The 17,456-nt window shown below is 41.2% G+C and overlaps 1 protein-coding gene across 4 annotated transcripts; it reads right to left on the bottom strand.

Moving 5' to 3' along the window:
* Nucleotides 1-230: 230 nt before the first annotated feature.
* vwa2 (von Willebrand factor A domain containing 2) lies at nt 231-17,344 on the bottom strand. 4 transcript variants are annotated; one of them, XM_026163102.2, is made up of 14 exons: nt 17,205-17,344; nt 12,589-12,650; nt 9,000-9,074; nt 6,645-6,778; nt 6,460-6,569; nt 4,149-4,346; nt 3,918-4,051; nt 3,623-3,752; nt 2,722-2,777; nt 2,531-2,638; nt 1,867-2,448; nt 1,187-1,738; nt 861-983; nt 231-628 (listed from the first exon to the last, which is right to left on the bottom strand). In XM_026163102.2, exons 2-14 carry the CDS (start codon nt 12,638-12,640, stop codon nt 498-500), a joined length of 2,385 nt encoding a protein of 794 aa, XP_026018887.1. In that variant the 5' UTR covers nt 12,641-12,650; nt 17,205-17,344; the 3' UTR covers nt 231-497. The 4 variants fall into 4 exon arrangements, with proteins under 4 accessions (XP_026018887.1, XP_026018886.1, XP_080161608.1 ...); XM_026163101.2 differs by having other exon boundaries at nt 17,155-17,322; XM_080305482.1 differs by lacking the exon at nt 9,000-9,074.
* Nucleotides 17,345-17,456: the final 112 nt, after the last annotated feature.

The following is a 17,456-nucleotide window of genomic DNA, read 5'->3' as shown; positions in this document are numbered from 1 at the left end:
ATTTCACCCCTCACTGGAGTATAACTACCTTTTGTACATTTAGATTTAACAATATGAATGTACTTTTTTTTCCAAATGAACCTTGACCAGTTTAGTGGATTTGCGTGTAAAAATATGGAGCGTAATATTAAAAATGGAAACGGAGGGAGTGGGAGGACCTTCTTTTTGGTTATGTAAAGAAATAAAGTTGTGTCTATTATGCATTAAAAACATTAGCATCCTGACACTGATTAATAATATAAAAGCTTAAATCCTTTAAATACAAGAGAACCGTGTTGAGACATTTGCACAACAGTGAGCACAGTGACAACAATAATAACATACAAATGGATTCAGCAGTACAGACACTTGCTGACACTGTGAAACTGTAAACACTGAAGCAAAAAAACAAAGCAACATTAGATTTCCCTTTGCTCCATCGTCTACCTGCAAGCATCCTCGGTTCTTAAGTGTTCATATGCTCAGTGTATACTTTGTGTTTATAAGTGCAGGGCATGTCAGGGAGTATGTCTCCGACGGTGTAGTTTGTAGCGATGCAGAAGCTCCTGGTGGTTCTTCCTCTGTCTGCTCTTCCTCCTCAGACCAGCAGGTCTTGGAAGATCCCCTCTGGATGAAGACCTGCTGCTTCCTACAAACAAACCACACAACAAGTCATGACTTGTAACCAATTCTGTCCATTTACATTTACAGTTTAATTTATGAGCTTTTAATATGGGATCAAATGCTATATCAGGATATGTATATCTAAATCAGTTTGTCTTTGTTTTTGCACTTAAGTTTTGTAGAAGGATCACTGACGAAGCTATGAAAAGTATAAATTAAGGATATAAGGAAAGAAAACTTTCATGAATGTCACTGACTTCTTTCGCAGTGCGGCCCCTCATAGCCTTGGCACTGACAGCGAAAGCTCCCTTCTGACAAGATGCAGACCCCATTATTCATACATGGGTTAGGCTTGCACAGGTTTACAGGTTTCTTCACCTCTGAAAGGAAGGAATCAACACAAAGCAGCCAATTATTTTTCATGTTAAGTTTAAAATAAACTATCTTACATCTCTGAAAAGGCTAAGTGAAGGGAAAAGAAGAAAAACTGTGTTTGCAGATCAGTTTCACACAGTTCTTTATCAACAGAAAAGGAAAATAGTTTAGGAGGTTTGGTAAAAGACAAGTTCCCCTGCATCGTTACCTGAACACAGCATCTGCACCAGGACATCCTCAAAGTACTTGAGATCCTCGTAGGACGGCACTGAGATCATGTGCTCCTCTGCACCGGCAATCTGCATCAGCCTCTCCCTCTGGACATCGCCGATACCAACCACAAGCACTGAGACTCCATTTTCTCTTATCTTTTGAGCTGGTACGACAGCATCATCCCCACCGGTGCCGTCCGTCACCACTACTACAGCCTTGTTCACTCCCGGTCGTGCGCCATTAGCTATGGTGAGAACATTAGAGTGGATGTGCAGCAACGCCCCACCCGTCGAAGCCACTCCACCCACGTACTTGGCGTCACCTACAGCCTGAATGATGGAAGAACCAGTCTCATACGTGTCCAGCTTGAAAACAGTGGTGGCTCTCCTACTGTACGCCACAAGGGCCACTTGAGCCACGTCACGGTTGATGTCGAACTGGACGGTGACGCTGCGCACAAAGTTCTGCAGGGTGGCAAAGTTATCACGGCCCACACCACCTGAAGCATCCAGGGCAAACACCAGATCTACAGCTTGACCCAGACAACCTGGAAAAGAAAAGGAAACAAAAAAAGAATATGGATAGCTAATTTGATTTTTTTTGTGTGCAATAGTATCTGACCTAATAGTGGCATTAATGTTCCAACATATTCAGCACATCTATCAGATCAAGCACCTTGCGTATCCACGCTGCAGATCTTGGCCCTCAGCTCGGGGATCTTGGAAGCGAGCCTATCAGGTGATGAGTAGGTGAGGGTCCTCTGCAGATTTCCTGTGATGTTATTCAGCTGCTCCTTTAAGCTGTCAGGTCCCACTCCTATCAGGAAGATCTCTCTGTCTCGTGCATATTTGGACGGCTCAACCACCTCATCTGCGGCAGGAGTGGCGGTGAGCAGCACCACCACACGGGGAAGGTCGTCCGCGACATCGGCAAAGACCGGCGCGCTCATAAAGCCATGGCGGGTAACATAGCGGAGGGCCTGGCCCGTGTTTGTTTCACCACCAATTAGCTGAAGTGAGTACACAGCATTAAGAAGACTCCTCAGGTCTCCTTTGAACTTGCCAACCTGGGCCTCGACTCGTGGTTCCCCGCCAAACACCGCCAGGCCGACCTTGCTGGGACTGTTAGAGCCAATCACAGTCTGCAGGAAGCGCTTTAAGAAGGACTTCAGGCGGAGAAAGCCTTCCATGGTGAGTGTGGCAGAGCCCTCAAGCAGGAAGAGCAGGTCTACAGAGCAGTCCAGCAATAATGCAGGAGCTAAGAAGAAATGGATGGTTTGGTTAATTTGCTCTCTCCGACATAGCCTTAGCATGTAGTCAGCAGCTTTGAGTGTACTGACCACAGTGTGGGTCTCCTCCGTAGCCAGGAGGACACACGCAGTGGTAGCCCTCTGAACCTTCTGATACACATGTTCCACCATTCAGGCATGGCTGAGAATCACAGGGATCTACAGTGGAGAGAGAGATGAAGAGCGTGAGCTGCAGTTACCGCATCTCAGAGAAGTAAAAAGCGGCAAGACGAGGTTGTTACCCGGACAAATTGTTCTATGGCAGACTGTCTGGTGTCTCGTATAAACCTTGTTGTACCTGTAGAACACAAAATTCAAAATATTTTGTTAGCATTTAAAACAGTTGCTTCTAGATGGTGTGATGTGGGTAAGTTACTGACCCCCATAAGCCATTCTCTGATTTTCCCTATTAGGTAACAGAAACATATTACCTGAGCCCCAGCCATCAATTGATTCATATAATAAGTGGCCAGAGGCATTTTAGATCTCAGTTGGATTTGCCAGTCATGCGAATTGCTAGCACTCATCTAGACAGTTTCAGGTACTAGAAACAGCACACACCTTATTTCTTTTCTCTGCTTTTCCCTGAGTGTAATGGTCTACTTCCACTTGCCTCGGGCCATTTTGCTGTGGTAAAGTTGCAATGTTGTGTGAAATTAATTTTGTCAAAGGCCATTTTAATTTTGCCTGGGAGGGTCTGAAAGAATTACACTGCTGTAGCTTGTTTTGTATTAACACCCTCACACTGACACAGCACATTAACACATGGGAGTTACCCTGTTCCACTGCTGTCTTGTGGCTCATTGAGCAATGAGGGGGGAAAAAAACACTGTTACACACTTAGATCCAATGCAACGTCCAAAACAGATCATATTAGGAAACTATACAGTGCTGTGCTAAAGTCCTGAGCCACCCCATGATCGTGTTGTCTCTACACAGACAACTTAGCATGCTGTACAGTTTCAGGTTAAAGAACTGTTAAAGAATTTAAGAAATCTGGACAAATAGGAGGACAAAAGAAGTAGTGACACATCTAAAAAAAAAAAAAACAACTATCTACAGCAGATGAGCCGTGTCAAGACTTTTGCACAGTACTGTATACTGCAGCTACGACATTTGAAAGTAAAACCTTTAAACACTTGCCTGTAGTAGGGACAGAGAGATGTGTATGGGGAATAGCCTTTGGAACCTTTCCAACACATGTAGTTCCCCTGCAGCTCTTTAACTGTCTCCAGTGTCTTCCTCTCACAGGGAAATGTCTCCATCCGACAGCCTGGAGAACAGGGTTGAGACAGGGGTTAGGAGGAGACTGGACACTGAGCAATGAGGGACTAGAAAAAAGGGGGTAGTGCAGCACAAAACAAGGATGTTAGAGAAAAGGATTCCCATTCACTTCTTTAACAAACAAGCACGAATAGTTGTCAGTGGAAAGTCCAACCTGCGGGTGTGGCGTTGCAGAAAGAAAACGTGCTCAGTGTTGTGTACAGGCCATTGACACCATCATGGAAATGCTCGGCGAGGAAAACGTGGCTCTCTGTTGGCTCACTGGCTAAAGCGTGAAGCTCCTCCCATCTGAAAACATATAGAGATGGCTTAGTATATAAAGAAATGTACACATACTTTAATGAATTATTATAGGGAAAGTTTATTGTGGAGCTGTCAAACATACTTGGGGTAGCGCAAGCCCACAGCAAACACAACCACGCCTGTGTCTTTGAGCTGAGCAGCTGCCAGCACCGAGTTGCCCTGAGATCTCCCATCTGACATCAGGATGACAATGCGAGGCACACTGGAAGAGTTACGGCCGCCTGGGAAACCCTTCCTGAGGATGTACTTCAGAGCCAGGCCTGTCTGGGTGCTGCCTCCCCTGTGGGTAGAGAATTCGGAAAAGCGAAATAGCAGGATTTCTGTGTTTTTGTTTGAAAAATACTGAGGAGTTAGAGCGCATGTACTGTACTACAGCAGATGTCAGTAAGGTCAATAAACTGCTGCATATCACAGCCAAAGTAAACTAAAGATTACATTTGGATGGATTTCTCTTTAAGTTCTTGGACTCTAAATGTATGTTGGCTGCGTTTCATCACCCCAGGCCTCGTGACACACATTTAAATCATTTTCGGTTTTGTTTTTGTTTAACATAAATGTCCATCCTTTCATTTTCAAAGTGTAGACACTGAGAAAAAGATCCTTTCCAGGTGACAGAGGACAGATGTGGTGAAACAAACGCTACAAGTGTCTTCCTCGCCAATCTAACCTCCTTAGAACAGATCTGTGTGAGCATATGCTCCACAAATATCTTCAAAATATTGAGACTAAGAAACTTGCGCTTCTTTGAACTACAATAATCTCAAACAACAATGTGAACAAAAACACATCTGCATTTAAAGCAGCTTTCAGTTGCTCCCTTGTCATCAAGCGTCACCAGCTAGGTCTGCACATTTGATTTGGCAGCATTTTATGCCAGATGCCATTTCTGGTGAAACACCACAGAGATTTGTGTCGCCTGCTGAACTTGAACCGCAACCTTTTGCTTGCCAAATGAATGTGTTAAGCACTTAACTACATGACTTTTACTGGTAATAATCAGAGGTTAAAGTGGGCTGGAGCAATTAGTTTCAAAGCAGCCACTGAAACGTTTTTGACTGAAATTGTTATTTTAATTTTAGATGTAATGTCCTAATTCAGAGTTTCTGAGAGATTGGATCAATTATGATGATTAGCTGAACTGGCCGAATGGAATATGACAATTTCGCGTCATTAAAGGTTGCATGAAAATACGGGCAATTTATTGTAGTTTTCAGAACTAGAATAAAGTTTACAGTGATGTGCTATATTGGAGTGATCAGTTTACTGTAATAACACATCAAAGGTAACAGATAATACTTTTTTTTGCTACTTTAATCACTGGTAATAATGATAATAATGCAATAAATCCAATAAAAATGCATAAAGTTCTCTAACATTTCCAAAGTTGCTATAACATTTCTACTGATGTTGAGTCAGTCGCTACATTAATTCATTTTGTGGTAATGTGACTGGTTATAGGTTTCAATTCTATGTACCCACTTCAAACCAGCTGGTGGGTCAAACTGTTACTTCCACATTGTGAACAACACACACACACACACACACACACACGGTCAAATTACCATCCTCTTCCTCGGTTTATGCACTTATCCAATATCCAGTGACCACCTGTGGAGGGCCTCTAATCTGAAATTAATTTGTTTTCCTTTTCAGGGAGCATTTGGTGCTACTTAGCCACATGTGTGCATGTGTATGTGTTTTGCTGTCAGCATAGTTTAAGGGATTTATAAAATATAAGATGAGGACAAGAAAATGTTGCCAGTCTGGATATGTTCGACCTAATTATTTCACCTTTTTTATTCATTTACTCTTGGATTTGTTTTCTTAAACATGACAGTCTGGTTTTAAAAACATAGAAAAAGGCATGCCTCCAACAGGGACATACCATTTTGTTAGCACTAGGTCTTTTTTTCAGCTGTCAAAATAGATGAACTACTGAATCTTCTGTGGCAAATATAACACACGCATACAGTTTTGTAATCTCAGTCTGCACTAACAGCATCTTGCACTTCCAGGCCGGTTGATAACAATGTAAACGCTAGAAGAAAAAATAAAGAGGACGCCTGCCAATGTAGGCTCTCTGTTTTCCAAATCAAAGAAAGCTGTGAGCCACAAATGTTTTGACTCCATCCTTAGAAGTGTTGCTTGCTAATTAAAATCTTAAAATAATGTCGCCTGCTTCTCCAGTGAGCGCAGATGATTTAAAACAGTTAATTTCATAATGGATGTCAAAAAAACCCTGTTTAGACACATTTTCCACATTTCTTTAAAGCTTTCATTTATGTCCCGGATCCTTCATAGTTATAACTCATTAATATACAAAACCAAACTTAAGTTAAAGGCTTGAGTTCACATATTGAGCTACTCGTGCTCAGATGGCAGCAGAGACACACCTGTAAGAAATGCTCTTTATCTGCTTCTTCAGCTCCTGCTTGGTGGAGTATGAGTCCAGGGTAAACTCAAGCCGAGGAGTTGAGCCAAACTGAATTAAACCAACTCGCACCTGCACAGGGAGAAATTACAAGAGCACTGACTGACAGGATGCGAAGACGGCGAGAGACAAGAGATCAACCCAAACCTTATCTGCTCCGATGTCTAGTGCTTGACAGAGTTTGATCGCATAGTGTTTGGACCTCTCGAAGCTGCCTTTCCCAACGCTGTAGGAACCATCCATGAGGAAGAGGATATCCATGACTGCTGAGCACTGCATCACTTCCCATTAAAGCAAACACACACAGAATAATTCACACAGAGGGTACAGACGAAGATGGGTCAATAGGTCCAAACTCATTCACTAGCTTCCCCACATTCCTGTATTATATTGGTTTTCCTGGCTGGGTATCAAATGGACCGTTGCAGACAAAAATAGTATCTAGACATAATAAGAGAAAACAAACTCTGCATGTCAAAGCTCATTTTATTTTCTTATATTTTCCCTTTCACACATTAAACTACTACCAAGCGAAAAGCTTTCTCTCTCTTTCATGCACGTTTGTACTTGCTGGGTGCATCAGCTGATTATGAACAGAGCCATTAGGGGCACATTACACGTGCAGCGTGTGTCATCTGTCTGTCATTTGAGTCATCTGCTTATAGAAAAGTCACATACACCACTGACACAGACCACCAACTTCTAAGTATTTCTGTCTCACAACTTGTTATCCATTTCTGATTTAGGCTCTCTGGCTCATTTACTGTGTGTGACTTACATCCAGTTACAGGCATGCAGGTTGACATCATGACCAAGCATGTCACAACAATTCCTAGCAACAACCCTCATGTGAAAAAAAACATTGATTCAGTAGATTGTAAAACTACCTTTAGCAGCAGTAACTTGAAGTAATTTTTTGTAAGAATTTATCTGTCTTTTACGTGATTGTGGAAGTATTTTGGCTCATTATTGTTAACAGCATTCCTCCGGTTCATTAAAATTTGCTTATTCACAGCTTGAGGGTTTGTCTGGGCCACTTAACTCATTCACTGCCATTGACGTCTATAGACGTCAATTGAAAAACTTACGTTGACTGCCATTGACGTCTATAGACGTCAATTACGTTTTTCAATGGGAGGGGCTAGAATACAACCTCGGGCAACTTGAAAAACTGAAGCCCACCAGCAGTAAAAGTAGACCTGCAAGGAGGTGCAGGGTTTGCGCACGTAAGGGATTGCGCAGTGAAACAAAAATGTGGTGCAAGTCTTGTTGTGTGCCCTTGCATCCCGGAAAGTGTTATAATGATTACCACACAAAAGTGAATTATTCATTGTGAATAAATGTTTCACTATGTACATTTTATTTTTTCATATATTTGTAAATAAATTGTTTTGATAAAACATAACCTTTCTCAGTGTTATTTCTGTTTTATAGAAGTGAAAAACTATTTTATATGTTAGAGGTGTCACAAAGCAAGAAATATTAGTGTCAAAGGCACTTTTCTGCTTGAAATGTATTTTTCACAAAAAGCTCGTTTTCTCCCTTTTTTTGGTCAAAACAGGCATTTTTGGTGGAACCCACCTCTCTTCTACAGCTGATTACTAAAGAATGGAAAATGGTAGAAACAAGCTTTTTTTTTGGATGAAAGAAGAGAGTCTGTTCTTCATTTTGGTAGGTTCAGCGTTTATATGATCATAACACACAGTTTTCTGTGGCTCTTCAAAAATGAGTAAAAATGCTCAAAAACCCTGGCAGTGGGGAGTTACCTGATTTGAAAATGGCTGGCAGTGAATGAGTTAAGTGTCTTGATTCTCTTGTTTTTAGCCATTCTGTTGTAGATTCTGCTGTTCTATTGATCTTTATCTTGCTGCATGACCCAATTTGGACCAAACATTACCTGTTGGACAGATGGCCTCACATTAGGCTGAATACTTTGAGTCACTGACTCATGGTTGAGTCGATGACTACACCTGGTCTTATGGCAGCAAAGCAATCCTAAATCATCACCCCTTCACCTCTGAGTTTGACATGTGGCAAGAGATGTTTGTGCATTGTGCATTATGACCAAACATCTCCACTTTGGTCTCATCTGTTTAGATGCAAACCTAAGCTGTGCTGTCATGTTCTTATTAGTGACAGGCACCTTTTATCTAGCAACCCTTCCAAAAAAAAAACATACTTGTTGTGTCTTTTTGTAATTGTGATATCATGAACTTTAACATTTAACATGCTAACTGAAGCCTGTAGAATGTGAGATATAGTTCTCTGGTTTTATACAGTTTCTAAGAGGATTGCGCAGCCAGATCTTAGGTTGAATTTGCTGGGCATCAACACACACCTGAATGCTCCAAACCACAGAACTGCCAAAACTGCTGCTTTTACAGAGGTGACCCCTGATGATCAAAAAGTCAAGCGCCTGGCTGCTACTTACCTATGGAAGCAGTGCTTCATTTTTCACATGACTGTACATTTTATGTGTTAACCATTTTGTAAGGTACTCACTTTCTCCTGCAGAGTTGATTTTCACAATGTTCTCATGGCTGGTTTGAATCTCCTGCACAGAGGTGCCGTGCTGAACTAGCAGGCACCAACAACACAGAGAGCAGTCAGATATTTACTCAGTCTTTATTTATTCACCTACAGTCACTAGAGGTGGGAATCACCATACATCCCACAATACGATATTATCACAATACTTAACACACGATACGATATTATTGCAATTTTTTAAAATATTTTGCGATATTCAGATTCTGTACATAAAGGTTTATCAATATTCATTTTATCTAATATCAAAGTCTCGCACTCAGTCTTTCTCTCATTTCAGTCAGTTTTATTGCTGACAAACTGAACAGTTTGTATTACAGTCTAGTCCAACTTAACTGAATGCAACCATCTGGTACAATTATAGCTTTTCTGAACTATGCAATATGAAAACTATGCAGCCCCTTCAGCAACTGAAGAATTTGAAAGTAAATTAAAACAAAATATAATTTTACATTAAATAAAAAAAGTTTTAAACTTAGTTAAATAAAACATGTCTTAAATTAAAATAAGTAAACTGTCATGTTTATTGCTGCCAAAAAACAGTTAAACACATTTGGACAGTGAAGGAATGTCAGGACTCTTGCTCAGAAAAAGGATCAACATGCTCTGAAGTCAGAGCACAAAAACCTTTTTTGTAACAAAATATCGATTTCTGCTGTCCCTGTATCGATACATTATTAGCAAACAAAATATCACGATATTACACAGTATCGATTTTTCCCCCACCCCTAACAGTCACAGTAAATTTACATATGAAGCACTAACCTATGAGAGAGAGGCCAAAATAACTTGGAATAAATTAGAAATAGGTGAAACGTGGCTTATCACACATTTAACTGATTTTCTAAATGTGTCTAGACTACTGTAATCTAAAAGAACATATTCAAGCTTAAAACATTTAGGGTCCGGATCTCCACAAGGTTTCAAACACTTATAAATTATCATTGCAATTTCAATTTGTTTATATCTTAGTTTTAGTTGGATCCTCACCAGCTCCCATTAAAAGTCACAATTTTTCATCAGTTTCAGATTCACAAAATACTTCATATAAAAAAACCATGCTCTGACCTGTAGACCATTACTCTTCATGTTAACTTTATTTATTATCATTGTTCAGACATCCTATAGAGCCATGAGAAAAGAAAAATAACCAATAAATTGGATGCTTTCCCTAAAGCCAAAATAGACTCCCACATGAGCCCTATTCTAATGGATAATTGAGTATTTCAAGCTAATGTGAGCAGACAAGTGAAGAAAACCATTCTTTCGCTCCATTCAGTCAAAGGACGCTCTTCTATTCAGGCACACGTACGGCTCAGAGGAGAGCAAGGACATGTTTTCGTGTGAACATGGCTTTTTGTCCGACAGAGGCATTTGTTCGGCACAGAGAAGGGAGCACTTGAGTGATTTTACAAACGTGCGTTGCCACGCTGAACAGATTCCACATCTGAATACCACAGTGCTTCTTTTCAGTTAGAAAGAAAGTGTGAGTTCGTCCTCCCGTAATGCTTCAGGCTGTCTGTGTCTTGCTGATTTAGTGCCTGCACATCAGCTAAAACAGGTGATAAAAAGTCAAACGAGCCGAACGATAAAGCGCAACCGAAAACATCAAAGAAAGGTTGCACGTACAAAAGTTTGATGGGATTATTTAGTGCCGACATTGGCTTTGTCCTCATATTTTGCACTCATATTTCTGTCACTGATGTTGTCCGGTGAGAGGCGAGGAGAAAAATACTGGCTGACATTGATTTTTTTTCTTTTAAACATCATTTTTTGGGCCTTTTTGCCTTTGTTAGATTGGCGAAGGGAAGAATAGACAGTTGGATAGTAAGGTAGGTGGTTTGATTCCTGGCTTCTCCAGTCTGCATTATAAAAGTATCCTTGGGCAAGACACTGAACTCCAAGTTACTTTCCGATATATACATGTGTGTAAATGTTAGAAGAGAAAGAACTTGCATGAATACGGCATGTTGTATAAAGCGCTTTGAATGCTCAAGAAGGGCATGAACTAGTTTGCAGAGAATACTGTTCTTCCAGAGGAAAGAAGGGAACCAGCTTAAGTCAGGGTGTCAAGACTTTCGCAAACTCAGCACTAACCTTGAGTCCTTTTTATTATTTTTGACAACCTTTGTTTAAATCTGATTTCTTTGCAGGCTGCCACGGATGATTAATGGTGAAATGCAACATGCATTTAGCAAAAGACATGTCAGTGGTTCTAAAAAAAATAAAGGGAAAGTATGCAACATATAAATAATAAAACCAATTCAATATTTTATTGTTAAATTTTGAGCACAACTAAAACTCTGAAGTGGCAATAATATCATTTTTTAAAGCTCATGACTTTATTTTTTTTTCTTCAACCATTCATTCATAGGAGTAAAGGCCTTCATCGGGTCATGAAACATTAAGCACAACACTAATAATTAAAGAAACCTACCACCTGCAAACCAGACCTCTGCTCTCCGACCTCTCCACAATCCTGACCCTTTCAGCTTCCTCGAATTCCAACAACGCCGCAGCCCCAAAGCACTCCTGACAGTGGACGTTTAGGTTCTTGGCAAGCGGCATTTTCACGGTCAGTGTGGGGCCCACAGTGCTCTGAACAAAACATCTATCTGTTCAGCCGAGCGACTCTAGCAGAATGACTGTATCTTTAATGTGTGTGAAAGACGATTTAGCAGAAAAATCAGGAACAAGATAATAAATGTAAACCCTGCAGCTGAAGGGTTGATGTCAATTGGCATCAATCCCACGAGATCAACACAATATCTCCCTGAAATCAGAAAAATAACAGGGATTAGCCTTCCCCTATCTGTGGAATTCAATTTGACAGGCTGGATTACATGGATATCTTGCACTGAAACATGTTATCTGTGTTGTCAGCGTGTCGTCTCTTGACAGGGTAAGACAGTCTGGTGTGCTCAAGTTCAAAGTCTTAAAATGACCCATAATAAATAGTTAGGATGGGGCTAAAGCTGTCATTTTTGAAAACAATTCAAGGATTATATTGCCCCACGACTCCCGCCTCTTCCCTCAGGCACATACCGATGGACTCTGGTCAATGGGAACAATGCAATGGAAGAGATGCAAAGTTTGCCTCGCAAAACAAGCAGCATGTCAAGCACACGCGGCAGGAAAGCACTTTGATGCGAGACTTGACAGGTTAAAGCTGTGAAATGTCTCATAAAGAATCTCAGGTGGTCCAGAGGCGCTTCAGTGATTCACCGCACATTTTCCATCAAGCAGGGCATAAACTTGGGCCTTAAATGTTCTCACAAGCACCAACACAATGAACATTTTCAACACTATATTTACAAGAACATTAAACTTTTCCTGAGCAAAAACAACCATAACCATCAGTACATACCTAATATTAGCATTTATTTCCAATGCTAACCCTGACACAGCGCTGTATCCACTGACTTTTATTTACAAAGCATCCATAATGCGCAAGCAGATATTCCAAAATAGTACTTAAAACACTCCTCCCACTAATGGCTCTGAGGCACAGAAGGCAAAACAGTAATAAAATCAATAAACCGACCTTGAAAAAGCAGCACAGTTAAGAGGGAGGAGAGGCAGATATGAAAGTTCATCCTGGGACGCCTGGAACGACAACAAAAGGGACACTTAGCCAGAATGCAAAGTAAAAGCACTAAAATGCACATATATCTGGGGGGGTTTTCTTGTTCACGAGTGAAAGTCTTTTGTTATTCTCAAGGTGAAAAAAACTTTAGCAATATAATCCATCAGACAGACAAAATGTCAGAGACACTGGCAAAGGAGCCAGAAATTGTGAGAAAGGTTTTTTTGTGAGCCGTTTTTGTGTTATACGGAAAACCACTTAAGCCTTGACACAATTCAGGAAATGTGCTATAGTGCTAGCCAAGGGACATGAGGACAAGTCTGTGTAACCCTACCAAGTAAAAATGAAAAAGTCATCAGCAACAGGGCACAACTACATTCGATCAGGGGGGCCAGGGGGTAAGTAACCCAAGACTGACTGCACTGTTACCATATTTTCATAGCTAAGTGTAGCTAAGTGGTTGAACTTTGGCCTTTCAAAGAGTGTCCATAGAGAAAAACCAGGGTGGTTGCAAAAACTTTTTAAAATATTTTCATACTATGCCTTAATAATTTTTCCTCAAACCTGATGCTGGGATCTACCTTTACTCTCATCAAGTTCACCATTCTCAGTGTGGGAATGACCCTAAACGTCCAGACATAATTTAGGAGAATTTAGAAGCTCTGTTTTGGTATTATTACCCTGGGAAAAGTGGCCTAACAGCATAATGTTGCCCTCAGGCAACAAACCACTAAATTCTATTTTGGTTATTAAATTAAAACAAAATCCAATACACTTCTTCAGATATTCGTCTACACGCCCAGAATTTTTTATTTAGTTATTTCAACTAATTCTACAGTGTAATAATCAAAAACACATGTGCCATTCTGAGAGACAGGACAAAACAACTGAGCATCGTTTAAAAGCTACAGGCTACCGGAATATTGTTGCTGACCATGTCCGTCCCCTTAAGACCACAGTCTCCCCATGTCGCAAAGCTCAGATCAAACTGGATCCTTGAATATAACAATACTCAGCACACATAACTCTACTCAACTGGCCTCCAGAGTCACCAGCTCTTAATTCAGAAAAGAACCTTTGGGATGTGGTGGAGCGAGAGATTCACATCGTGGATATACAGCTAACAAATGTGAAGCAACTGCATCATGCAATTGCTGCACATTTATTTAAGTGGGTCTAAGCCAGTACCAGCCAGGTACACCTAATAAAGTGGCCAGTGAACGTAACTCACTTAACAAAGGTATCTTGATACCAGCATGTATACATATAAGTGTTTTGTCTGGGTTAAAAAGAATCCCATACGTTCCAAATAAAGCTCTTCAAGCAGGGGGGGGGGGGATTCCAACAAGATACGAGCTATGTAAATATGTGTGTTTGAGAGTGTAATCCATGTTTACCACAGTGGTCACCCAGGAGCTGGGATACCAGAATATGCTGACATAGCCCCACGGCCATCTACAAACCCACTGATTATGATTTGATTACACATGCCAACTGTTAAGCAAGCATACAACCTGACCTCAGGTTAGCCGCACCATTACAATGACAGTCACATGTTGTGACTGTTTGATACACATACAATGTTAAGGGGGATGCATATAATATCTGATTAACTCTGGGAGCTGATAAGCAGGGCTAAAATATCCTTCCTGTGGCTGAAAAGACTGTGTGTGGTCCAACAGGTATGCATATTATAGAGACTAATATTTCCCTAGAAAGTAACCTTATACGGGCATTCCTTTCTTATGGGGACAAAACACAACACTCCTTAAAGGCAGTGGCCTTTAAAGTAAAGACTGCTTTAAGATTAGCAGTTCTAATTAATGTTAGAGCACATTTAAACAACTCAGTGTAAGTTAATGTTATATCCAATTAAATCATGGTTATATAATTGTGTGTGGACTTGCTCCAACAAAAGCCCACTATGCCTGTGGGATCTGACATTTTTGTGGGGACCAAAATGCTGGATCCCAAAAGCTTACATAGCTGGCCGAAGGTTAATACTTGACTTTAGGTATTCAGTAATGACATCTATGGTTAGGGTAAGGGGGCGTGGCATGTATTATGTAAGTGACAGGTCCCCACAAAGATAGCCGTACTAAAATATGTGTATCTGTGTATAGGTAGACCAGAGAAACCCTCTGTACAGGTAAAGCCGCGTGTATTTCTGAGACAGGGATGTGATTGTGTGCAGGATGGAGCCCCTCTTTAAGAGGAGTCTGTGTGTCTGTGATACAGATCTGCAGAGCTGACATGGTGTGGCTGTCTGAGAAGGCACGTGCTGATAAACATCAAGAAAAAGCTATTGATGCTCATTTTGTGCACTCGCTGGTACGTCTTGCTGACAACAGATTTCATTACTTCCACGGGGGTGCAGCTTAGAGCGCCCATGCTTGCACAGGGAAGCAGCCGACCATGCCGGCATATAAAAGACACTTTTACAGTAAACGTGTGTAGTGCGCACACCTGTCTCAAAATTGGCTTCTTCTTCACAAGCATTCCTGCCCTCCCCGAGTCTGCGTGCCAGCGAACAGCTTCTCAGCTGTCTGCTCTGGAATAGTGGTTCCAGCTAAATGAGCAAAACTGCACAGATCAGCCTGTCAGGGGAGTGAAAAGCTAATTAAAGTGCTACACTCTCCTAACCTAATGTCTTTCATATTTCTTATGTGAATGGGATGATTAACCCATAAAATATTAGCGCTCAATTTCAGTGGTAAAATAATGGAGGAAGGGCCAAGTCAAGCTTTCCCACCAAACTGTATGCTTGGTGGTAAATTGCCTTCATGCTGTATAATTAGAAAGGAGCACCAGTTTTTGAACAAGCTTCATAGAAACGGCAGAGATCTTGTAACCTGTACTTGGGAGTGAGTGTGTTACTCTAAGAAACATCCTGACAGTGTAAATCATTTTAGGGTGACTCACCTGAAACAGCTGCTTTAAAAACAGCAGAGAGCAAATGTGAAAAACTGTGCAGCACGGCAGTGATTAAAAGCCACAAAATGCTTTGGTATGTACCCACTGTAGTGATGTGTTGCTCTAACAAGTCGGAAACCACACACAGACAGACAGAGGATGCAGTCTCTGATGGGATTTTGAGGCAGCTTATCATCAGTTCCCAGTTAATCAAGCTAAATAAGATTATTGTTTAGAATAATTTGCAGCAAATCCAGTTTGTGCAAATAAGAACTCATTTTATTTTATTTTTTATGTTGTGTGTCATTGAGTTTATTGATACACACCCTGACAAGCCAGATCATTAGGTACACACTTTGCCAGTTTCTGCCCCTAGATTACTTAATTCTTTGTGGCACCGATTCCAAGGTGCCACAAGCATTCCCTAAGAGATTTTGGCCCATACTGGCATTTTAGCACAGCTGCTGCAGATTTGTTGGATACATATCTCTCATTCCTCCACATCCCAAAAGGTGTTCTACTGGATAGAGATTTGGTGACTGTGAGAAACCAGTTTGAGTGATTTGAGCTTTGTCATCCTGCTGGAAGAAGCCATCAGAAGATGGGTACACTGGGGCCATAAAGCGATAGACATGGTCAACAACAGGTAGGTTACTGCATTTAAATGATGCTCAGTTTGTACTTAGGGGCCCAAAGTGTGTCAAGAAAATATCCCCAACATCATTACACCAACAGCATTTTGAACATATAACACAAGGCAGGAAGGACCCATGCTTTCATATTGTTTAAATGCTGACCCTTCCAAATATCACAGCAAAAATTGAGACTTATCAGTTGAGATATTTCCCAATCTTCTGTTGTCCAATTGTGATGACCATGTGCAAATGTGTGATCTTCTGCTGCTGTTGCCCAAGAGATGCTCTTCGGCACACCTTGGTTTTAACAACTAGTTATTTACTGTAGTTTTCCTATCATTTTAAAGCAATTTATTGCACCCATCTCCTTCAAGATTTATTATCGTGCATACCTTTGCTATACCAAGTGGTTATCTGTTGCCTTTGTATCAGCTTGAAGCAGTAGAGCACCTTTGGGTTCACTCTGTAAACACTGCAGGGAAATGTCAGGTGATTTGAGCTTCAGGAGGCTCCTTTGACCACTTCTACATGTCGAAATACTCTGAGCTGCTTCTGTGTGATTGGCTCATTAGATATTCGTGTTGGGGGGGGGGGGATATTAAGGTGCACCTTACAAATTTAGCGGGGAATATATTCAAATGCCTGGGATAAAACGTCGCTAAATTATTAGCATTATTTAACGGTAGCAGAGTTTACAGCGGTGGGTTAAATGTGTTTAATTTTCCCTCTGGCCTGAACCTCTAGTCAAGTCTGTCCACACCTGGTCACTGTTCCGCGTATGGCAGGTTTAAAGTCAGGTACAAGGTCCTAGCATGCTAACATTACAGTCAAAAATGGAAAGGCAGGTTTCGTCAGTATGCATATCCAAAGTGGTATTCCTTAAACCTTTTAAGCAATCTCGTAAATTCCTTTAGGTTACATTAAAAAAAAAAAAAATCATTGTACAGTAACTTGTTAACTCAAACAGCAAACTTACTAAACTGCTACAGAAAGTCAACCGTCACCAGCACATCCAAACCCACGCACCGATAAATCGTCTCCTCGCCGACCGCAGATTTTTCTCCTTTAAGCTGGAGCGCGTCTTCCGCAGACCGGTCCTCTCCGTCCTAACACCACCTTGTTTCCGCACTGATTTGATTTAATGAGGCGCTTTGCCTCCGACCAGAGAGGGAGCTGCGACCCCACCTACCCGACATGCCTATCCCTGAGGTACCTGCACAGATGAGTACTTCACATGACCTCCTCCCATCTCCAACAGGTACGAAAACGGAGTGGCTT

Source organism: Astatotilapia calliptera, chromosome 8 (genome assembly GCF_964374335.1).
Source record: "Astatotilapia calliptera chromosome 8, fAstCal68.1, whole genome shotgun sequence".
Taxonomy (NCBI): Eukaryota; Metazoa; Chordata; class Actinopteri; order Cichliformes; family Cichlidae; genus Astatotilapia; species Astatotilapia calliptera.
This window is presented reverse-complemented; position numbering and strand designations above follow the sequence as displayed.